Consider the following 24,875-nt stretch of genomic DNA (forward strand, 5'->3'; position numbering starts at 1 on the left):
GTTTTTATGGCAACAAGTACTCACAAAGCAAAGAAGAGGAAAAATGTTTATTTTGAGGTATAATGGGTGTATACTGAAATCCTTGCATCTGTATATGTGGTTATTCTCATACAATGCTTCCTATTTAGCTGTTTTGCTGTTAATAGCAACAGGTTTTCCAGTTTTTCCACAAAACTGACCGTAAATGCTGTCATCACCATGCTTGAAGGTGATGAAAAAGGCTTTATGTTTTCTAACTCCAAGTATAAAGAGAGCTCTCTCTCTCTGTTTGTCTGTCTCTGTAAGGAATCTGTTAACTTTATTGTACAATTATACAACTGAGCACAGGCTGAATTGAAATGAACAGGTAGTGGAAACAGTATTTAAAAAACTTCTAAATTTGGAAAATATGCACAGATTTCACATTGAAACGAAGCAGTGGAAAATAAAATAACCCAAGTATGTAAATAATTAATAATAATAAATTAAGAAATAAATTAAAAATATGTAAATATCTAATATAATAAAACACTGTCTTTCTATTCGACATTATATGCTACGTACACGTTTACACGAACACTTATGCAATGTATATGCAATATATTATGGAAACCGGTCTGTCCGTGTGTCTGCGCGTTCTCTCTTTCTGGCCATGTCTAAACACCTGGTGAGCTGCCTACGTAGTAAGCATCGAGACGCATCACATGAGCGTTCCGAACGTTTTTTTTTTCGAGCAGCTCTTGAGGTATTGATACGCAGCCTTTCTCCAGTGCAGCATCCGCCATATTGTCTACCAGGAGACGCCGAGAGGTAATGCAGTGTGCATTTACGACCTACTGATACTTGTATTCCTACAAGAACTGACTTTTTAATGTTTCCTTCAGATAAGGACACACACGTAAGGCAGTACGCTACTAATACGTGCTTATGTGAACACATATCTTGTTATTTGTTGGCTAAACAGTTAGCGCGTGCCAGTGCTACTCGCTAACCGCTAAATCCCGTCGCGTATTCATTATAAAAACAGACATAAAGGGAGTATTTGATTCCAGGTCCGATTAAACACCAATATTAACTTCGCGTATGTTTTCTAACTCTTATGAATGTGGATTGTTTTTTATTTTATTGTGGAAATTTGTTTAATCTTTTGTGCAAATGTAGCTAGCGGCGTTAGCTTTGATGTGGCGTGTCGCGCCACGTTCAGCTAGCAGCGTTTCTGCGATAGAACATGAAGATATTTGACCCTGTGTTCATGTATTGACTAACTTATGCTTTTATAATCGGTTTTACAACTTAATAAACACTTTAAACTGTGAATTAGCTAAATGCGTCGGAAAATGTTTTAGAAATGGCTTAGGCGTGGCAAATCTATGCTAGTTAGCGGTTAGCTTGCTAACTAACAGCTGTTTTGGAAGCTGATAATGCGATACTGAGAAGTCTTGCAATTGTATTGTTTATTTGACTTGTTTGTAATTAGTTCATAACGTGGATTATACGTAGATAAAGTTGTGAATGTAGAAAAGCTGTCCAGTAGGCTTGACCGGTTTCTTTGGCTGTGTCATCAGGCCTGTGGCTCAAAACAAGATATTGATTTAGTGGGAAATTTCCTAGTATTCCTCGTTTTAATGAAGGCTAGAGAGCTTAAATATAACCCTTAGTTAGGCTTTTATGTATTCCACGTGTTTGCTTTCTTATCTCTGCTTTAATTAAGCTCATTTATGTAGTTCTAATAATTAGTAATTCATTCAGGAAGATCACACGGCTTATCACAAACAGCGATCTGTTAGTCTAATGACTGTATGGCGGTACAGTAACCTGGTTGATTATTAATGGACGTTTGTTCATTAATCAGCACTTTGATGGCCAGGCTGATGTTGCACTGCTGTGTGTGTGTGAAGTTTACAACATCCTTGTGTTTTCCAGCATCTGGAGGGCCATGAGGAATGACTTATAGGATTGTTGTGTCTCCTGAATAAGCTCCTGGATGTCCTCTTTCATTCAAATTACAATCAGGTGAGTTGTTTGTGTGGCGGTTCTGGAAATATATTAAATAAGTGGTTTACTTTGAATTGATTTGGGTATCAGATGTCCTAACAGGCATATTTTTTTTTTTATTTTGTAGCCTATGCTCCACCATAAAGTCATCACATCTGCCTTCATCAGCTCCACCTGTCATTTGCTGCTTGGAGGAACCCTCCAAGGTAATAACCACCGTGTACATTTATAAAGCTTTATGAAATTAATTTAGACCTGGGGTTTTCAATGTTTTTAATGCCACTGATCCCTAAATATTATTGTCCTTGTGAGAGGAACTCTATCCTTAAATTTCAAAGGCATTTATATGGTTGCTTTTATAAAGACATAATTTATAAAAGTATAAAATAATGTCAATATTAATTGGAAACAAAAAAGTGGTTTCTATTCTTACGTTTTTTTTTTTAATAGTAGTGTAATTTTAGATGGTTAACTTATTTGTTTACGCTTATTTTATTTATCATAAACTTAAAATTTCTTTTGAGCTTTTAAAAATGTTATTTATTTTTTTCTCTAAACATTTCCATCAATCCCCTAAAACTCAAATATGAAATAATGTCAATATTTGGTTTTTATTAAGTTACATTATTTTTTTAAATCATAGTAGTACTGTAGTTTTAGATGTATTTATTTATTTATTGAGTTAATTTATTTGCTTACGTTACGTTTATCATTTTATTTATCCTGCCAATATTATAATGCCAATATTACCTGGAAAATATTTGGTTTCTATTAAGTTATATTATGATTTTCTTTATTATAGTACTGTGCTTTTAGATGATTAATTTATTTGCTTGCGTGTATCATTTTATTTATTTATTCTTATTATGAACTTTAATTTTATTTAGAGTTTTAAAAAATGTTATTTATTTTTTTCCCCCTAAACATTTCCATGGATCCCCTTAACCTCAAATATAAAATGTCAATATTAGTTATTAGTTAGTTAAATATTTGGTTTTAAGTTATATTATTTTTATTAATTCATATCACTTATTCATTATAGTACTGTACTTAAAGATGTATTAATTTGTTAATTTATTAGGTTAAGTTTATCATTTTATCCATTTTTATTTATTTTAAACTTTAATTTTATTTTGTGTGTTTTTTTTTTTATGATATTTAGCTCTTTTTTCCCCCTAAATTCTTCCACAGATCCTCAAATGCAAATATAAAATAATGCCAATATTAATTGGAAAATATTTGGTTTCTATTGTTACATAATTTTTTTTTATTCATTATAGTACTGTGCTTTTAGATGTATTTTATGCTATTTTATTATTTTATTTATTATAAACTTTAATTTGGAGTTTTTTAAAAATATTACTTAACTTTTTTCCTTAAACATTTCCATGGATCCCCTAAAACTCGTATATAAAATAGTGTCAATGTTAATTGGAAAATGTGTATATATATATTTTTTTATAGTTACATTATTTTTTTTTTGTTACTCGTAGTACTGTACTTTTAGATTTATTTATTAAATTATTTTGTTTATTCATTTTTATTTATCATAAGCTTTTATTTATTTTTCAAACAATGTTTAGCTTTTTTCCTTAACATTTCAATGGATCCCCTAAAACTCACTTTCTTACCGTTGAAAACCCCAGTCTAGCTCATGCAGTCCACAGTTTTTATTATGCTGACGCTGTTAGCTTTGTAAAACATCTTTTTGATCGTCCTGCAATCTCTAAGTATGTTGTTTTTTTTTTTTGTTGTTGTTGTTGTCTTTCCAGGTGTTTCAGGGAATACCGTGTGTAGAATATGTCTGGCCCTGTCCCAAGTCGCTCTCGAGTTTACCCTGATGTAAACACACAGCGACCCAGAGAGTACTGGGACTATGAGTCCCATGTGGTGGACTGGGGGTACGTTCAGTTAAATTTTTTAGCACTACTAAATTGCATTCACTATAAATAGCTAATTTTGACATGTAATTATGCATTGTTTTTCCTCTGGTGGGGCCTTGGATCAAATGAACTGCTTATTACTTATTGTTGCATTCATGGTATATTTGACGTGTTCAGTGTGTTAAACTCACATTGTTTGTATTCTGCAGAAATCAGGATGACTATCAGTTAGTGCGAAAGCTTGGCCGGGGAAAATACAGTGAAGTGTTTGAAGCCATAAACATCACTAACAATGAGAAAGTAGTCGTCAAAATACTCAAGGTATAATTGGATGTTTGCATTCACACTTGTGGAGAAGATTTGATTGGAGGTCTGTCAGTTTACACTTATGCTTTTCTTGTATTTTTAGCCAGTGAAAAAGAAGAAAATTAAACGAGAAATAAAAATTCTGGAGAACTTGAGAGGAGGTCCCAACATCATAACGCTTTTAGACATCATTAAGGATCCTGTGGTATGTTTATTTAAATATTGGGGAGTGGGGACCTATATTGTCTTCCTTTATTTGCAGGTTTTATTTACTTGGAAACTTGATATGTTGGCAAAGTATATATGTATGAGTTTGTTTGTGTGTCATCAGGTTTAAAACCCATTCTGCTTTAATTTCTGTTTTAATGCACAGTCCCGAACACCAGCGCTGGTTTTTGAGCATGTTAACAACACGGACTTCAAGGTAAGAGATGTTTTTGTTTGTCATCCCTCTTTAGAGAATTTGTTTTTCATTTGATGTTGTAGTAAACAGTATCTCTTTCTTCACAGCAACTGTATCAAACTTTATCAGACTATGACATTCGCTTCTACATGTATGAAATTCTTAAGGTGAGATGATTGCTCTGGTCTTCCTGTACAAAGGCACATACTGACCCTATTATTGTTGTATTGATGTCGGATCTAATGCTTATGTCTGCTTTTCAATCTCCAGGCTCTCGACTACTGCCACAGTATGGGAATAATGCACAGAGACGTAAAGCCACACAATGTCATGATTGACCATGAGCACAGAAAGGTATAAGCCAAGTTGAGAGTTTTTATTATTTTTATTATTTGTTTACTTTATTCCTGTGATGGCAAAGCTGAATTGTGAGCAGACATTACTCCAGTCTTCAGTGTCATATGATCTTTCAGAAACCATTCTGATATGCTTATTTGATGCTCAAGTATTTATTTTCTCATCAATCTTGAAAACAGCTGTGCTACTTCTTTTCTATTTATTTTTTGTGAAAACCATGATGCATTTGAGTGTTGTTTTTTTTTTTTTTTAAATGTAAAAAAAAGTACTGGTTTAGTGACCAATTTAAATGTAATCTTTAATACTAATATTACCTTATTGACCCCAAACTTGTAAAAGTAGTCTATATAGATTGAGCCCAATTTGTAAATTGTTGAATGTCCATTTTTCTCTTAAAGCTTCGTTTGATTGATTGGGGCTTGGCTGAATTTTACCACCCAAACCAGGAGTACAATGTACGTGTGGCTTCCAGATATTTTAAAGGCCCTGAACTACTTGTGGACTATCAGGTTAGTGTCCAAAAAATAAAAATTTATTAGATTTTTATTCACATTAAATTATTTTAGGATTATTATTATTAATATTTTTAATTTTTTTTTTTGTGTAACTGTTTTGGTTTGTGTCTAGATGTATGACTACAGTCTGGACATGTGGAGTCTTGGATGCATGCTGGCCAGTATGATCTTCAGGAAGGAACCATTTTTCCATGGACATGACAACTATGACCAGGTCATTTATTAATTTTTGATTTTGGCATAACCAACTTATTTATTTTAAGACAAATAGCAGGGATGTTAAGTCATTCAGATGATGAATTAATACACCTGCTGTGTAGTGGAAAAACAAAATATTTGCTAGGTACTTTTAGTATGCTGGGTATTTGTCTGTTGAATTTAGTTTAATAATGTGATTATTTTTCTTTCTAGTTGGTTCGGATTGCAAAGGTTCTGGGAACCGAGGACCTGTATGATTACATTGACAAATATAACATTGAGCTGGACCCACGCTTTAATGACATTTTGGGCAGGTGTGTGTTTTCTACACTGTTGATCACGATAGACTCTTTATCACGGTTCTATATGTGTATATAGTTTGTACCATTTTTAAAATCTTCCTTTGTTCATCCAGACACTCCCGGAAGAGATGGGAGCGGTTTGTGCACAGTGAGAATCAGCACTTGGTCAGTACCGAGGCTCTGGATTTTCTGGACAAGCTGCTACGTTACGACCACCAGGCCCGACTGACGGCCCGCGAGGCCATGGACCACCCATATTTCTGTGAGTTCCCTGGATTTAGCACTCATAAAAAACCTGTGAATGCATCTTCAGTCTCTAATTTAATGCATTTTTTTTTTTTTCTTGCTTGCTTGTTCTTTTATATACAGTAGATTAAATCAATAACTTAATTTGTCATATCCAAACACTCCCGTACATTATGTATTGAATAATGGATGCAGCAAGGTCTACAATCACTAAATGACACTAGTTATTTATTTATTTTTTTTAATAACCTTTTCATCAGGAATAAATGGTAACCCTAGTCCAGCGGTGTCAAACTCAATTCCTGGAGGACCACAGCCCTGCAGAGTTTAGCTTCAACCATAATTAAATACACCTGATCCAGCCAATCACTTTCTTTAGGCTTATTTGAAAATTACATGGTTTTTGTGTTGAAGCAGTGTTGGAACTAAACTCTGTAGGGCTGCAGCCCTCCGGGAACTGAGTTTGACACCCCTGACCTTCTCCGTTTGATAAAGCTTTAATTTAAAGGGATAGATCAACCGAAAATTGTCATTAATCACTCATAACTCGTTAATCGTAACGTTCCAAACCCGCAAGACCTTACTTCATTTTCAAAACACAAATTAAGATAGAGTCCGAGAGCTTTTCTGACATCAGTGATTCAACCTTAATTTTATGAAGCTACAAGAATATTTTTGTGCACAAAGAAAACAAATAACTTTTCAGCAATTTCTTCTTTTCCATGTCAGTCTCTGTTTCGCATTCACAAGAGTACCAAGACATGCATGTATGCATTCCTTTGCTTGTAAACAAAGTGAAGCAGGGTTCTGCGTCAAAATGCTGGCACTTGCGTCAGCAGGACCACACACATGTATCAGCTGACATGGAAGAGAAAAAATTAAATAAAAAGTAAAGTCATTATTTTGTTTTTCTTTGCACCAAAAATATTCTTGTAGCTTCATAAAATGAAGGCTGAACCACTGATGTCACATGGACTATTTTAACAATGTCCTTACTACCTTTCTGGGACTTGAAAGTGGTAGTTGCATTGCTGTCTAAGCAGGGTCAGAAAGCACTCAGGTTTCATCACAAAAAACCTTAATTTGTGTTCTGAAGATGAATGAAGCTCTTATGGGTTTGGAATGACACAAGGTTGAAGATTATCAGCTTGGAATATGGTAATTTGACTAGAAACACTGGACACCGGAAATACAAAGCATCCTTTAGGTTAAAAGTCAGGCTGACTTCCGCGTTCAGGAAAAACGTCTATATGTCTCCCCCTTTTGCTCTTTATTAATTTCCTGTGAATTCTCCTGGTCAGTGCAAAAAAAAAAAAAAAAAAAATTAACATTTTAAATGAAACTTTCACAAGTAAATGATCAACAACGTTAAAAAAATGTAATGGCTATAAAATGCAATAGGTCACACTAGAACAAGACTATGCTTATTGTTGAGCCCTGTACATTTGTTACAGATTTTTCAGAGTTTGAGTGAAGCTCAACTGTTTAACTTCATAATTTGTCATATTTGAGATCATGTCTTTCATGTGTGTCTCTGTATATAGATCCTATAGTTAAAGACCAGGGCAGAGGAGCGCCAGCTGCAGGAATGGCTGCTAGTTCCACACCGGTCAGCTCTTCTAGCTTGATGGCAGGTAAATATTTAACCTTTCTCCCCAGCACTTCACCTCTCTTTGGGATATCTCGCCTAAAAATGAGCATTGTCATACGCTCAACCTCATGTGTGGCTTATTCTGCACAGTGCAAAAGATGGTACAATGCAAGTCAGTGGTGTCTACAACAATATTGGACTCCATTAGCTTTCACTGTATGGACAAAAACAGAAGCATTTTACAAAATATCATATTTTATGTTCCACAGAAAAAATCTTACTGGTTTGAAATGACATGAGGGTGAGTAAATGACCAAATGTTCATTATTGGGTGAAACACTTTGAAAAATCCAAATCTTATGGTTATGGCATTTTACATAATCAGGCATTAGGCTAAATGTGTTGGTGGCTTTCACACTGCAGGCATCGCCTCTATGACTCCGAGCACACAGCCCAACATCGCCAACATCAGCGCCGGCTCGCCCGTCATCCCTGCCCCAAACACAATGGCCACACAAGTGCCCACTGCCGCTGGAGCCCAGCCCTGAACACCACCTGCCCCACATCCCGCCCCACCTCTCTCTCTTTCTCACATCCTTCTATCGGTCTCTCTCTCTCTCTCTCTCTCTCTCTCTCTCTTCTGTGGGCCTGCTTGGAATTGTGAATCAGTGGTGAGGGGGTGGGGAGGGGGGCACTGATTTCATTTGTGGTTAATTTTATTATGTTCCAAATAACACAGAACTAATGTTAAGTTACCGTTTTATTTTGTTTCTCTCCTCAGTTGTTGTTTAGGGGTTTGTGAACTCAATGAAACCCATGTTTTTGCACCTGTCTGTGTGAGTTAGAAAAGCGAACGGGTGTGAACCTGTTCTAGAAACACATTTAAATGTCCACCTGAAGAAGGATAATAAAATTAATTTTATATGTCCCTCTAGCGTTCTCGTGCTCAAACCATTTCACTGACTGACATATTTTTAATGTGTTTTTTGGGAGGCAGGGATTTTTTTTAAGTTTTGTTGTACCTGGTATTTTAGTCCCTGTTTTTACAATGAGTCTTGATCACAAAGTTCACAAAACCTGGTGTCATATTGAACTTCTCTCGAGTATAAATGCAGATAAGGAGTGATTTGGTCCTCGGTTTTGAAGAATGCGATGAGGACGAAGCAAAGCGGATTTGATGTCGGAGTCTTGTTGGACTGAAGGCCAGATTCAATCAAAACTACTGTAACATTTCTGATTTGTGTTGGATCATTGTGTAACAAAACATTCTTTTACCAATAATGGAAGCTCTTTGGTTTCAGCTGTGCTGGTTCTGTGTATATTGCAGGTTGATTGGATTTGGTCCCGGATCTTGTTAAACTCTCACTAGTTGCTGTTCAAGGACTTGTACCAATTACTGAGTAACACAATCAATAATATGCCAATTTTTGTGTTACCTTCAGTTCTGTGCGTGCGTGCGTGCGTGCGTGTTTGTGTGAGTGTGTACGCATGAGTGGAATTGTCTTTTGTTTTTAATAAGTTTCAGACATTTGTTTGATACTATGAAGAATTTTTGTAATTTTCTTTTGAGAGGCGACTGTTCAGTGAAATACACGCATTTCTTTCTACCCCACGATTAAATCAATTAAACAGGTGAAATATCAATTTAGCATTGCATGTTGTGTTTTCCTGTGGATTGCCCTTGGTTGGCTGGTTGAAGAACAAGAATATTATTGTGTCACTCCCAAAGCGTTTTGTCTAGACAAACTGAATCTTTAATACCTTAATTGTTTAAGTGTTTCTTAAATTGTTCTTACTTTTGGTCTTGTCTGGTAGTGAAATAATCAGATGTTGGAGACTAGCTCTGTAGTGGAGGCTCAACTCATGTTTGTCCTCTGCCTGTGTTCAGTGTGACGAGTTCCAATCTAAATATCTTACTGTATTGTAAATTCGTTCATTTAACGTTGCAATAGATACTTTTGCAGAGATTTCTTTTGTTTTATAAATCATTTAAAAGAGAAAATATATTGTTTAAGGAAAAAAAGACCATGTCACTTGCTTTATTCAGCTGTACGTTTATGCAGCCTCTCTAATACAGTGAATGGTATGTTTGAAGTCAGGTGGGAGAAACAGAGGCTACCTCACTTACATTTATATGGAGTTCAATAAAAAAAAGGAAACCAATTGTTGACTGTCGTTGAAAACTAGGTTTAATTGTTCGTTTAAACATTCGCCTTTCTTGAGTGCGAAACAAAAGTTCCCGCGTATTCTGTTACTAGACAGTACTGTCATATACACACAAAACCCCAACCAGTCTGATAAACCGTTCTCTTTTTCATGGAAGTTAGTCAAACTAATTATTTTATGCTTAGTTTACTGTTACATTTCCAAACTTGTTAGCTAAAATTGCTAGTGAGGCGATTTCACAACATTCTACAAATAAAGCACTAAATAGACATTATATAAAACGAAATAAAAATCTAACAGACGTGCTTAAAGAACCAAGTATGTGTAACAGACTTGCGTAATCTCGCTAGAACGTTTTGAGCTGTTCTGTCTTTCAATTATCCTGTTTTTCCTGGCTGCGTGTAACAAGTTCTCATTTGGAGCAAAGGGTTTTGCACGTTTGCGGCGTAGTTTTCCAAAACGTGTTAAACCTCCTTTCTTAATCTTTTTCTGCCATCTAGTGGACATATAAGAGAATTTTATTTTCAGTTTAAAGATATATTTTGTCATCTCAACAAATGGGGATTGCTCACAGACGTTCTTACTGAATATTTCATTATGTTTAGCTTTGCTAAACAGGTTAAATACAGGTAAAACTGGACACTGAAACTTAATCATCTTTGTTCTTGTGTAAAAATAACATTTACCAAACATTCTTTAGTTCTGACATCATTTCCTACAATTTCTAACCCTAATTAAGCCTAGAGGGTTCAACCATGTGTTGTTTTATTAATTACATTTCCTATTTAATTCTGTTCTATTTAAAAGTAAGCGTCTTAACATTAAATGTGTCCCAGTTAGCTGTTAACACAAAAATGGTGATTTTTTTATCTATGTGTGTTTAAAGAAGCAGTTCAAATTGTAATATTTAATACTCATTCCTTTATTATTTGTATATTTAAAGCAAATTGAACACTACCAGTCAAAAGTTTTTGAACAGTAAGATTTTTTTGTTTTTAAAGAAGTCTTTTCTGCTCACCAAGCCTGCTTTTATTTGATCTGAAGTACAGCAAACACAGGAACATTTTGAAATATTTTAACTATTTAAAATAACTGCGTTCTAGTTGAATATATTTTAAAATGTAATTTATTTCTGTGATCAAATCTACATTTTCAGCATCATTACTCCAGTTGTCTGTGTCACATGATCCTTCAGAAATTTTTCTAATATGCTGATTTGCTGTTTAAGAAACATTTATTATTGTTATTAATAATTTTTAAAACAGTTGAGTACATTTTTTTCAGAACTCTTTGATGAATAGGACAATCCAAAAATCACCATAGAAATTAATACTTTTATTTAGCAAGATTTGCTAAAAATATGCTTTAAATTGATCAAAAGTGTTGATAAAGACATTTATAATATTACAAAAGATTTCTATTTCAGATAAATCCTGTTCTTCTGAATCTTCTATTCATCAAAAAATCCTGAAAAATTTCTACTCGGCTGTTTTCAACATAATGATAATAATATATTTTTTTTGAGCAGCAAATCAGAATATTAAAATGATTTCTGAAGGATCATCTGACTTGAGTAATGATGCTAAAAATTCAACGTTAAAACCACAAGAATAAATCATATTTTAAAATATATTCAAACAGTTATTTAAAATATTAAAAATATTTCAATTGTATTTTTTTCTGTACTCTGGATCAAATAAATGCAGGCTTGGTGAGAAGAAGAGACTTTAAAAAACATTACAAATCTTACTGTTTCAATACGTTTGACTGGTAGTGTATGTTATTTCAAAGCAATTTTAACACCAATTACAGACTATCAGAAAGTGTCCCACTTTACCTGTATTCAACCTAATCTTTATTATCTGACAGAGATCAATTCTGATGTGATGTTATTTATATATAAAGATCTTTCCTCTATTGTTACTTTAAAACCTGTTTTGAGAAGTATATAAGGTAAATGAATAGATGGATGAAAGCCTTTGATCTAATTTCTTCACAATGGCACAAACAAAATCCTTCATTGGATCTCTGTGAAGGGAAGGAAATGCCATGGGGTGAATCCAGCCATGCATCCCCTTTATTATTATAAAACACACCTGCCATTCAGAGCATAACAGGTCTTTGCTGGTTTCTCAGGCCTCATCTCCAGTCTCCCTGTAACCACTCATCTATGACCCTATTGTCCAGATCAGCGACCCGCACTCATATAAAGCCACAAATAACACATGAGCCCTTCAGGAGGACATCAGCAGGCAACATGAAGCTGTAAGTTATCAAACTACTCTCTTTTCCTTTTATTTGGATTTATTTTGTTGCGACATGTTTAGTCAGCATTTTCCACTATAAAATACAAGATCCGTGTTACTGGTTTTCAAATATGTAGGGCTGTTTTATGACCAGTGGTGTAAAATTAATGATATTGAACGACGCGAGAGACAGCTCAACAATATTAAATGCGTGTTTATGTTTCATTTACATTGACATTTGGAAAATGTTGTAATTTTCCCTCTCGTTCTCCCTCCTGGCTCAGGATCAACAGCTGCCTGACTGTTCTAGTCTTTACAAATGCTGTATATTCAGCAGCTATGAGAGGTAAACTTCATTTTATTTGTGTTATTTGCATAGATTTGAGATTTTGGACAGTTTTAGGTTTTATACAATATAGTGTTCTATTTATGATTATGTTTGGCACAATTACATGTTTGTTTTGCTTGACATAATTCACTATATATTTTAGAAGGGAGTGAAGATTTGTTGCGATTCCTGAAAGGTGAGCATGTTTTTTTTCCTGTTAAAGAAAGTTTTATATTCATGTTACGTTTTGATTAATTATTCCCATTTTGTACATTCTGTCCTCAGATGCATTTGAAATGAATCTGCCTCTTGACCACACTGAACCAACACAGCTCTCAGGTATGTGAATTGTTGCTTCAGTGTGACCTTTCTTGAGTCTGTTGCATGGAAATGAAGGGACATGTGATTAATACTCTATGTGAGAATCAGAAAATAGTCAGCTGTGTTTCAGTCAGTTGGTTTCTGACCTCAGGAGCCCTTTTTCCTCAGAAACGGATCTAGCAACAGAGAAGATTCTGGATCATGTGCAACCTACAGATCCGACTGCAGGTGAGTGATTAAACAGTGATGGAAAAAATGATGTTATATTCATACCTGTCTGATGATTTAAAGGAGAAGTCCACTTCCAAAACAAAGATTCACATATAATGTACTCACCCCTTTGTCATCCAAGATGTTCATGTCTTTCTTTCTTCAGTCGTGAAGAAAATATGTTTTTTGAGGAAAACATTTCAGCATTTTTCTCAGTATATTGACTGTTATGGTGCCCAGATCCCAAATGCGGTTGTAAACGATCCCAGCTGAGATGGAAGGGTCTTATCTAGCGAAACGATTGGTTATTGTCATTAAAAAATACAATTTAAATACTTTTTAACATCAAATACTCGTCTTGTCTTGCTCTCCCTAAACTCTGTGTATTCTGACTCAAGACAGTTAGGGTATGTTAGGGTACTCCAATCGTATTTTCTCTCTTAACTTCAAAAATCATTTCAAAATCATCCTACATCGCTGCAGAAGTACCGACCCAGTCTTTGCAAAGTGAACATGCAAAGAAGATCAAACACCCTTAACAAAAAAAAAAGGTAAAACAGCGATATAGGATGATTTTGAAGTTGAGGGAGAACATGAGATGGGAGTTTTTCGACATACCCTAACTGTCACGAACTGGAAAAAACAGTCCAGGCAGAGTAAGACGACAAGACGAGCGTTTGACACTAAAAATTATATAAATTGTATTATTTGTACGAAAATAACCAATCGTTTTGCTTCATAAGACCCTTCTTTCGCTTGGAGCCGCATTTAAACTGCATTTTGGAAGTTCAAACTCGGGGCACCATATCAGTCCATTATATGGACAAAAATTTTCCTCAAAAAACAATTTCTTTACGACTGAAGAAAGAAAGACATGAACATCTTGGATGACAAGGGGGTGAGTACATTATATGTGAATCTTCGTTTTGGAAGTGGACTTCTCCTTTAAGAAATCCCTGACAGTCCTAAGCATTACATTATTTAACAAACATTTTTCTCTATATTTACAGAATGCAAAGCCCCAGAAATTGTTGTGAACACTGCTGGTGTGTTTTGTTATTTCTTATTTTATGACTTTTTCATCAAAGTGTGTTTGTGAAAGATTAGTTTACACTTTGGATATATTGCTTTAAAAATGTGTTTTATTAAATGTAGACTTTTCCAATACAAGACCCAAACCAAACCTGGTAGAACTTGCAGGTAAATTAACAATTTGTTCTGTCTAATTAAATAAAAAGGATGATATTTTAATATTTTTAAAAACACATGATCTCTCTAACATATCTTTCCTAAGATGTTGCTGAAGAGAGATCCAGAGAGAGCAGCAACTCCGGTGATCAGTCAGATAAAACATGAAAAATAAAGCCAAATCTTATAATATATATTGTTTAGATTGAATTATTTCTTATTTTCCTTTTTAAACAGACAGCAGATTAGCTGAAAAAGCATCAGCTGAAGACAGCAGAGGTACTGACCTGTATTATATTCATTGCGCATACATGAATATGAGCCTGTTGGATGATTTTTGCCTTTTGTTAGATGATTTTTGCCTTTTGTTAGATGATTTTTGCCTTGCTGTTATTTGTCAAACACTCCAGCACGGTCAGAAATGAACTTATCCATTAAGGAGCAATATTTGACCCCGGAATTGATTTCCAGTGGCATTTTTTACATTTGTGAGGGCAATTTTTATAATCGCCTTATTATTGTCACCTTACTATGTTGTCTTTAATGTCAAATACTTAAATTCACCCAATTACCAATTTTTTAAACTGCTGTTAATAACAATAGACTGTTTAAAATTGTTTATAAATCATACAAGCAAAAAACAGAAGCTCATAGGGCTGACAAAAATCATCGTTGTAGATGATTTCTCTTTATACTATAATAATGATTATTAATATCGATATAAAAAACAATATAAAAACGTTTTTGTTTTGTGCCTGCGATTTGGGCACGTCACATTTCTGGCTTCACAGACAAACATATTGGTTCATGATGTTAGTCTAGTCTAGTGCAAGTTATAAAACTCCCATTATAATGACTGAAGCTACGAAATTAATCTTTCATTTACATCGTATCTGCACTGTGTTATTTACGATGAGGGAATTCACAAGCATGCACACTCATCACCAGCTCTGCCGTTTTCAGCGCTGACTAATCTAAGTACCTCTGATTGGCCAATGCATTCCTAAATTCAACAGAAACGCGTTTGATTACAAAAAACAAGCAATTTGATACAGTGCTGACACTTTATGCATTTTCACATTTCATTTTAATTGTGACAGCCGTAATGCATTGTTTAATTATGCAGATGCATTTTTCTGCCCTTTTGTCTTGAATTTATGGGGCATTTTTGTTAATTTTGGTAGCATTTTTGCCACAAGCCCTTGTTAATGTCTGACCCTGCACTCCAGTCTGTAAAATATAATCATATTTTGTCTGCAGACATTAAACTAATTCAATATACTATTTGCTTCAGAAGGTGACAGTGACAAGAGGATACAGCTGAGAACAACACTCGCAGGTATGCTGCTGAATTGAATGTGATTGCTGAAATAAAAAAGTGTTCACATTCAAAAACTTTTATCTTTTATGCTTCATCACTGACACTCCGGTCACAGACACCCATAAAGCATTACAGGAGATTTATGGGAACTATTTCATCTATTTTCATCTGTTCCTCACCCTGCTACTGTTTGTAAACATATCTACTGATGTGATATTGTGTGTTATTTAGAGAGTATGAGTATGGACAGGACTGACATGGACACAGATGTGACTGAGGCTTCAAACAAACATACTGATAAAGCAACAGGTATGTAAGATTTGTATATCTGTTACAATCTGACAGATATGATGTAAATGCATAACAAATTTGGGCTTTAGTTACACAAAAGCCATGAACCATAATGGTTGCAGTTTTATAAGGGGTGGGGCCTTCTCATTCTAGAGAGATCTGATTGGATAAAAATCTGTGTAGAGCAGTTGAGCCATCATTTTATTTTATTTTTTATTTAAAAATAATACTTTTATTCAGCAAGTATGCATAAAATTGGCCCAAAGTAACAGGTAATTCATTTATAATGTTACAAATGATTTCTGCGGTAAATAAATGCTGTTTTTAACATAATAATAAGCATGTTAGAATAATTTGTTAAGAATCATGTGACACTGAACACTGGAGTAATGGCTGCTGAAGAGAATTCTGTTCACTGTTATGAGTATTTATGATCTTAAAGCTAATAAACAGACTAAAAGTGATAAAAAGTGATAAACTCTTAGTGTAATTTCACAAGGTCTGTAAATAAGTCATGTTTTGACTCACTAAATGAATTTAATATCTTTTTCTGTATTTTTTTTTCTGAACATATTCATCATCTTACAATTCTGTGCAGTGATGGAGGACATCAGTAGTCAGGAAATGGACAGACTAGAGGAGAATGGGAGATACCGACCTCCAAGGACCCAGAAGATGTTAGAAAAACACAACTCTGTGGTCACAGACACAGGCAGACAAAATCTGGACGTTTTAAAGGAGATGGATCGCATAGCTCAGAGTTTTGCCAGTAGAATGAACCTTAAAGACCAGATTGGTGAACCACATGATACTGAGAAACACCAGCAGGAGAGCCGCAAAACAGCAAGGCATTTAGACAGCCCAGAGTTTGTGGACACCCCTGATAGACTAGATCTAGACGCTGACAGTGAGGAACATGGTGGTGGTCGAGGAACATCTCAGACACAAATCTCAGGTTAGTTCACTATAAAACCGTTTCACTGAGAAATAACCAGATAAACATTGCTAATGAGACACTCTGATGTTTTATGCAGGAATCAAAGCAAAACTAAACTATGCTGCTAACCAGGAGACACAGGACGACAGCAGGGAATTGGCCGATCGGATCCCAGGATGCACAGAAACATCTGTTGAACATCCCATGGAACAGAACAACAGTCTGGATGCCCCTAATGTGGACCAGAAGATTCAAAAGGACACAATGAGCTATCAGAACCAGCTGAGGAAAATATGTCCAACCAAGAGAGTACGAGCATCCAACAACCCAACAGCACAGCTGGATTTAGATAGTCCAGAAAGAGCGAACAGTGAACTTTTGGACAGAGACAACAGCAGAGAGAGGATGGAAACTCACGTGGTGGATCCTCTGTAGAGAGTTGCTTGTTTTGCTGAATGTCTACTTGTTTTTTTATTATTATTTTTTTTTATTTTGACAGTGTGATTTTAATGTCTATTCAAACTAATATGTTCTTGTTGGTTTGTTTGTTGGACTTTCATAGATAAATCATTATTAATCAGTTTTATGATCTTGTGGGACGTGACTATTATTGAAAATATATATAAATGATTATGAAACAGGCGCCTTAACTTAAGACACATTATGCAAAAAATAGAAATAAATAAAAAATTTTTTATTATTAAATATTTTATTATTAATATTATTAATAATGATACTTCATAATTTTATAATAAACTTCAATAGTGATTGTAATAATAATAATAATAATGTAATATTAATAGTAATGATGATATGTCTGTCCAATTACTTCTTCCCCCCAATATTTAGTATTCTGTATAATTTCTGCTTTCACTAAAACATTAAAATTCTGTCATTAATTAATCAGCCTTATGTCACTGCAAACCTGTACAACCTTTGTTCATCTTCTGAAAACAAATTAACATATTTTATATGAAATCCAAGAGCTTTCTGACCATGTTCAAAGCCCAGAAAGGTAGTAAAGACATTGTTAAAATAGTCCATGTGACATCAGTGGTCCAACCATAATTTAATCCTATTTGTACGCAAAGAAAGCAAAAATAACGACTTTATTCAATAATTTCTTCTCTTCGTGTCAGTAGGTTGAACCACTGATGTCACATGGACTGTTTTAACCATGTCCTTACTACCTTTCTGGGTCTTGAAGGTGTCTGTGCGTTGCAGGGTCAGAAAGCTCTCGTATTTCAACAAAAATATCTTAATTTTGTGTTCTGAAGATGAACAATGGTCTTACAGATTTGGAATGACATGAGGGTGAGTAATTAATGACAGAATTTTCATTTTCATTACTATCCCTTTAAGAGATATTCAAAGATTTCCATTACAGTGTCATGTCAGATAAAGTGGTAGTTAAATCCTAATTAAAAAAGCAAGGAAAAGTTACACTTCCAAAAGTGTCCTACTTTACCACTGTTCTCCCTAAGTACCAATATTTACTACGCAGAACACCTTGTTTAATGCTTTTAAACATTCTCCATATGCAGTTAATGGCGCTAATGTTCCATTCATTCCACTGAACTGATTTGTGTCCCACTGACAGCATTTTAAAAGATTTAAATGGCTTTTTTCAGGTCAGAGGTTAGCAACGGTGCTTTTTCTGCTAAATTTAGTCCCAGCTCGCACAGAACGGCTTGCTGCGAGTCTATCATTGATTTAACGCAGCTAAATGATTAAATCTCTCAGCATGTAGCTTTAGACAGACAAATAGAGGGTATTTATCAGCTATGACAAGACAGCTCGCAGCTCTATAGACGCGATGGTGATGAGTGTGTCTAATACGTCGGCCAGATCCACCTTTCCTATCCGTTTATCAGACAGATCCCGCTCTCTTCTCCATTTATCATATAGATCTAGTTCCCCCGGGTGCTTATTTGTCCTACGGTGTTGATTTTGGTGGGATTTCACAATCAGTGTCCAACTGACTGTATGAAAGCAGCTTCAGGTACCATTGGCTCGGTGATGTCCTGTCGGGGTCATAAATCATGCAGCCTCTCGACTATGGCAGGCTTCATCAACTCTACCAGACCTTGGAGAGTCTTTTTCAGACTCGTAATCGTGACAGAGATGTCAGCATGTCTAAGGAGATTTACAAGAGATTCTCACTCAAAGCAATTGTGAAATAACAACTCCACTCACAGCTGCGCGGCTGGTCCAGCAGGCCTATCGATCTCCGCACGGCAATATTGGGGGTTATTGAAGACACATTCGTCTGCAAAAGACCATCAAATTACAACTAATCGTGTTGAATGAGAGACATAGATCATATGAAACAAAACTTCCTACCAGGCTGTTATGAAAAGCATTAAAGTGGTCTAAATCAAGTTAAACTCAATTGTGTTGCTTCAACTTGTCCCTCCTTTTATCTGGAAAAAAATCTAGTTAAGCTCAGTCAACTGCACTTTGTGGCACAATTCTGATTCAATTTGCCCCTCTCTTTATGTGGGTCAAAACCCACCCGACATTCAGGTTATGCTTTTAAATCTTTAAAAAATTGGCCCTTTCTACTTTTATTGCAGGTGCCTCACTGCAACCTCGATTGTAGTTTCTTCTTCTCTTTTAATGTGAAAGAGGAACAAGTCAAAATCATGTTTATGGTATTTATACCACATTATGCCACAAATGCTGTCAGCTAAGTTTAACTCGTATTGAACCCTTTAAAGCACCTTGTAACAACGTTGAACAGATCTAGTCCTCAAAGGCAATCACCCAGTTTTAGGAGCCATACTGTATGTTGTCATCTCGTTCGGCTTTACGGCAATAGTTCCCATGTGTGGAAGGTGACGAGGGGCAGCTAATCTGACACATCAAAGCCTGTCAACATAACACAAACAATGGACATCAGCAGACTGTAAACTGATGTAAATCTATCACTTTTTGACGTTAAGATAATTGTTTCAACCTTCACAGTCTCAGATTCTATCTTCCAATACTATGCTTCTCACGAAAAAAGATGTTGAACCGTTATGCATCTTGTGTACATTAAATCTAGAGATATTTAACATCTCTAGAAAGATCTATCACTTGGATGAAGCCTTTGGGACAACACAGTGCAGCTCTAGTGTCTTGTGTTTATATATTTGTCTGCACAGTTATTTTATATGTACGGATCACAAGTAAGGGGTCTTATTAGACCAAAAATAGCCTTTAAACAAGACAGGTTTTTTTTTATGGGTCAAAGTTGTCAACCCTGTTCAGGAACACCAACCACGTTGCTCTGCATTCTTTAGATTCCTCATTTATGGTGGTTCTGTCCTGAGACTTGAGCCCTGTAAAACCAAGTGCTTCACTAAGCACCATCAGCACATCCAGCTGGTCTCAGGCCATGCTGGATACACAGACCTGAATGCTGTCTGTGCGGTTTAATGTTGAATATATTTAAACCACATATAAAATAAGTCAATTTGAGTTTGCGTTTTATACTTCGGCTTGATACACAAGATTGGAAAATTGTGGAAAGCTATATTTAAATCCCTCTGAGACACAACTCACTGTTTTTCCATTTAACCAAATTCACTCAAGTCGATTTTTCCCTCTTGGTTGTGGTTGTCTGCTTGTTTAGTCTCTTTTTTCGTTATTTTTTCTTAACCTCTCTAGAACGCAGTCTTTATTAAACTAACTTCTCCCTTTAAAACAAAAAAATATTTTTTCTACGTTAATTAACCTATTATAGATTCCACGTATTCGCAGAGCTCGAAGCTTTTTAGTTTTTAGGCTAACGTTACCTTCCGCGATTTTCATGACGCCTCAATAACCATAAAAGATTCAAATAGATATTTGTGTACATTTTCAGCAGTTATTTGATAAATTCATTCTCAGTGTATTAGTCACCTTATTTTGTAACTATCTTGGCCAAATCTGCACCAGTAGGTTTTGAATCTTTATCTTCAACACGTCACTACACCATCAGCGTCTACTATGACTGAATTGAATCATTCGAAAACGATTCGTTCAAACACGAATTCATTCAGAAACACTAGCAAGTGTTGCTTCTGATGTTGTTTCTTTTGGGTATTTTTTATCGGCCGAGCAAGAAATAGACAAAACTGTGGAAATGTTGTCTCTAAAAGGTAAGTTACTCTACTTTTTACTCTACTGGATTTATTCAGTTGTGCCGCTGTTTTTACGACGCATCATCAATCGGACATATTGGCGGCAATGAATGTAAACAATGCCACTTAACCGAACAAAACTCACATATTTTACTGATTATTGCTGCTGAAAATGGTCAATTATTGTCATGTTTTGAGCTGTTCTAACCGGTTGTACCGGGAAAAACATTTGGAGCACTATAGACAGCCAAAAGTTATAACAAATCAAGGAAAAGAGTGCAAGACCCTGGTGAAAAAACCAGCATATGCTGGTAGGTATGTTTTGATGCTGGTTTAAGATGGTCCTTTGCTGGTTTATGCTGGTCCTTAGCTGGTTTAAGCTGGTCCTTTAATAAAAGGACCAGCATAAACCAGCAAAATCAAAACCTACCTAACCAGCATTCCAGCATCAAAACATACCTACCAGCATATGCTGTTTTTTTCAACAGGGGAAACCACTGTCTGAGGATCAAAAGGTGTTTGTGATTGGCCAGACTAAATCAGGATATCCAGGGCAAGAATCTTGACAACATTCGTGTCTGTTCTTATCATTTCCGATCAAGTATGTGAAATATTAGGCTAGTATCTTAAGTAATACTGTTTATACATATCTTTACCACCTATTAACTTAAGTTTGTCAAAATATCGTGCCCTTTCCTGCTTACTAAGTCCTTCTCTATATGGTTTAGCAGCTTCCATACATTTTTTGTGTTTTAGAAAGCATAAATTAGCAGAACAACATATTCAATAGTAAATTAATTATGTAGTCCATGCTGTTGTTTACATCCGAGTATCTCCAATATGGCTGTGCATCCAGGTAACTGACCAAATCGTGACGTAAGTGCAAACCCTCTGTTCGAAGAAAGGGGATCTGTTCATGTTATTTGCATTATATTATATTTCATGTAAATACGGAATGTGTGTACATTCCCTCAGGTTTTATTGGACGACTCATGAGTCTGTTTGATTCAGCGTTTCATTGGAAAACTGGTAACTGCATGTCGAATGTTTCATGTTCTAAATTTATACATATCTAGAGATCAGCCAGTTGGCTCTGTTTACGAGATCATAGTGACCACTTTGGACGGATAAATATACTATAGATACTACATCAAAGAGATTTTTTTTTCTGCCAGGTTTTTGAAAGACCAGCAAGAATAATGACCCACTGTTGAAACATGAAATGCTATGAGCAAGACCTAATGCTGACAGAGCTGATGGGTTTATTGGTCATCCAATAGAGTCTCGATTACATCTTCGCTTTGTTACAGACAAAACCAAATCATGAGTTTGTAATAATGACCCATGATCACTGCTGGATAGCTGACCATCTGCCAGTGAGTCTGGTTCCTTTCAAACCCCTGAAATCTTCCGGCCCTGGGTCCAGAACCCCCTGCGGCCCCCGATGCAATTTGTCCTCAGACCCAACGCCGAACCACACACCAGATCAGCCGTGTGAACAAATATATGTGTATGTTCACCATGGAGAGCTGTTTCCGTCTATGTGGAGTGAGGGGGAACATGTGTGACCGCTTCATGTCTGGCTGCAGCCTCTGTGGGAGGAAGTGGGGTTTTATTCTGCAATGGCTTTTCCAGGCGGAACAAGGAATGGGAAGGAGATGCAGAGGGAGAAAGAGGAGAAGGAAGAGAGGAGAGAGACTAATTTCATCCGATTCCAGCACCTCTCAGAGAGCCTTCACACGTGCTAATCAGAGCCTGTCGGAGTAAAATCAGCGATTTCCAGATATTAAATGATGGATAAAATGAGTGTGTGTAGGGGGTATAGGGGGTCTTGTGGGTTGAGGGAATGTAACTCCCAGAAATAACTCCAAGAATCCTTATTCAAAACTTTAGTAGCTCATTGAAGGATCTGATCGGTATCTTTATGTCTGGTTCATTTTCATGCCCAACATCTGGGCAGCTTCAGGGATATTTTTCTGACATTATTCTTCACTGTTGAGTTCCATTGTGCTCTGGAATTGGGTGTTTCTTCACCTTCAGGCACTTTTATGTTCCAGGTGTTGACTTAAATTACAACAACTATTTATTTTTGTTGCATGAAAGTTGCTTGTAACTCCTATAGAAGTTTATTTATTTATTTTTGTAATATTTTTTGTGCCTTTAATGGACAGTTCAGTAGAAAGATGACAGGAAAGTACTGGGTGGAGAGAGGGGAGCAGGATTGGCAAAGAATCTCGAGACAGGATTCGAACTCGGGTTGCCACGAGCACTGTTGTGCTATATGTCGGTGTACTAACCACAAGGCTATTGGTGCCGACATGGAAAGTTTTTTCTTCAGTATCACATGGTCCTTCAATAATCATTATAATATGCTGATTTGCTGTTCATGTAACATTTTTTATTATTATCAATATGATCAATATAACAGTTGAGTACATTTTTTTCAGGATTCTTTGATGAACAGAAAGATCCAAAAAAACAGTATTTATCTGAAATAAAAAGCTTTTGTAACATTATACATTCAAAATCTTTGAGTTAGTCTAATTTATTTATTTTTGGGGGAAAGAATTTATAGAAATTAATATTGTTATTTAGCAAGGATGCTTTAAATTAATCAAACGTGATGATAAAGACATTTATAGTGTTATAAAACATTCCTGTTTCAGATAAATTATGTTTTTCTGAACTTTCTGTTCATCAAAGAAACTGAACAAATTCTACTGTTTTCAACATAATAATATAAGAAGAAATGTTTGAGCAGCAAATCAGAATATTAGAATGATTTCTGAAGGATCATGTGACTGGAGTAATGATGCAAAAAATTCAGCTTTAAAATCACAGGAATAAATTACATTTTAAATATATTCAAATAGAAAACAGTTATTTTAATTAGTAAAACTATTTTAAAATTTTACTGTTTTTGCTGTACTTTAGACCAAATAAATGCAGGCTTGGTGAGCAGAAGAGAGTTCTTTAAAAAACATTTAAAATGTTGCTTTTACTGGCTACTGGTAGTGTACTCAAGATACATAAAAAGAGACAAGACAAGGCAGTCCTGCATGTAATTCCAAAAATGGTTAAAATGTAATTTCCACAACAGAATGTGAAAAAAACCCACTACATGACATTTACTTGAGCAGATAAAAAATACAAAAGTACAGAATTCTCCTGTGATGCATGCGCAATGTTAGTACAAAATTTAAATAATCTAGTGTGAGCGTGAAAGGGAATTTATTTTGTAGACAATTCCACAGGGCCAAAAGTAGAAGAAACACCCAATTAATCTTACTGTACAAAATTCCAACTCACTGAAGTCAAAGTAGCTGTTATACAACTAAATATACTACATTTAATAATTTTTGAAAAATGATGAAGACTGTCAGGAATCAGGCTCGCAGCTTTGCTTCTGCTTTTATTTAGTGTATCACGTTGATATACATTTGGAGAAAAACCTGTCTTAGGAATTGTTTTTCAAAAGTTTATGCTAAGTTACATACTTAAATGTTATTAATGGTGTTTCTACAGTGAGAATGCATCTAAGCCAAGGACTAAATTTTATGTCTGTGAAGGCAGTCCATAAAGAAAGCCTCTCTGCAGATACTGCATCTACAATTAATCCTAACTGTTGTTTTCTATTATTTTTTAAAAACATCATTGAAAATGGGATCAATTATTTTGAGATCTGAAATTATGTAACATACTGACTTCTCAGAGAAAATATCATAGCGTAATTCAAATGGAATTTAAGAGAAGTTACTTTAAGCCTTTTTTGTTGTTTTAAGCATCTAAAATATTCCAGCGAAGTAAAAAAAAATCCTTTTCATTTTGCTTTTTAAGTAAATGTTTTTGTTAAGGATGTTTAGGTAATCTTACTAAAACAGAATTGCTCAGCAAGAAAATTATTTTTGTTTAATGTACTCTTTCTAAAGACAGTTTACGCTAATATTCAGATACAGCAGCTTTTATTTATTTTTTGAAACCTG

General features: G+C 35.2%; 2 protein-coding genes across 5 annotated transcripts; both read left to right on the forward strand.

Moving 5' to 3' along the window:
- The first annotated feature begins 650 nt into the window (after window positions 1-650).
- Window positions 651-9,419, forward strand: csnk2a1 (casein kinase 2, alpha 1 polypeptide). 3 transcript variants are annotated; one of them, XM_051131387.1, is made up of 16 exons: window positions 651-789; window positions 1,903-1,992; window positions 2,102-2,180; window positions 3,747-3,875; window positions 4,067-4,178; window positions 4,267-4,368; window positions 4,537-4,587; window positions 4,674-4,733; window positions 4,837-4,920; window positions 5,322-5,432; window positions 5,551-5,652; window positions 5,850-5,950; window positions 6,052-6,200; window positions 7,729-7,818; window positions 8,045-8,076; window positions 8,199-8,348. In XM_051131387.1, exons 4-15 carry the CDS (start codon window positions 3,775-3,777, stop codon window positions 8,062-8,064), a joined length of 1,083 nt encoding a protein of 360 aa, XP_050987344.1. In that variant the 5' UTR covers window positions 651-789; window positions 1,903-1,992; window positions 2,102-2,180; window positions 3,747-3,774; the 3' UTR covers window positions 8,065-8,076; window positions 8,199-8,348. The 3 variants fall into 3 exon arrangements, with proteins under 3 accessions (XP_050987344.1, XP_050987342.1, XP_050987343.1); XM_051131385.1 differs by lacking the exon at window positions 8,045-8,076 and having other exon boundaries at window positions 8,199-9,419; XM_051131386.1 differs by lacking the exon at window positions 8,045-8,076 and having other exon boundaries at window positions 768-877; window positions 8,199-9,419.
- A 150-nt stretch (window positions 9,420-9,569) lies between these two features.
- zgc:194210 (uncharacterized protein LOC794982 homolog) lies at window positions 9,570-17,700 on the forward strand. 2 transcript variants are annotated; one of them, XM_051131384.1, is made up of 13 exons: window positions 9,570-12,206; window positions 12,472-12,533; window positions 12,679-12,711; window positions 12,801-12,854; window positions 13,005-13,064; window positions 14,057-14,092; window positions 14,202-14,246; window positions 14,341-14,379; window positions 14,472-14,513; window positions 15,532-15,573; window positions 15,787-15,864; window positions 16,445-16,801; window positions 16,881-17,700. In XM_051131384.1, exons 1-13 carry the CDS (start codon window positions 12,112-12,114, stop codon window positions 17,216-17,218), a joined length of 1,281 nt encoding a protein of 426 aa, XP_050987341.1. In that variant the 5' UTR covers window positions 9,570-12,111; the 3' UTR covers window positions 17,219-17,700. The 2 variants fall into 2 exon arrangements, with proteins under 2 accessions (XP_050987341.1, XP_050987340.1); XM_051131383.1 differs by having other exon boundaries at window positions 15,529-15,573; window positions 16,881-17,699.
- Window positions 17,701-24,875: the final 7,175 nt, after the last annotated feature.

Source organism: Labeo rohita, chromosome 16, assembly GCF_022985175.1.
Source record: "Labeo rohita strain BAU-BD-2019 chromosome 16, IGBB_LRoh.1.0, whole genome shotgun sequence".
Lineage (NCBI taxonomy): Eukaryota > Metazoa > Chordata > Actinopteri > Cypriniformes > Cyprinidae > Labeo > Labeo rohita.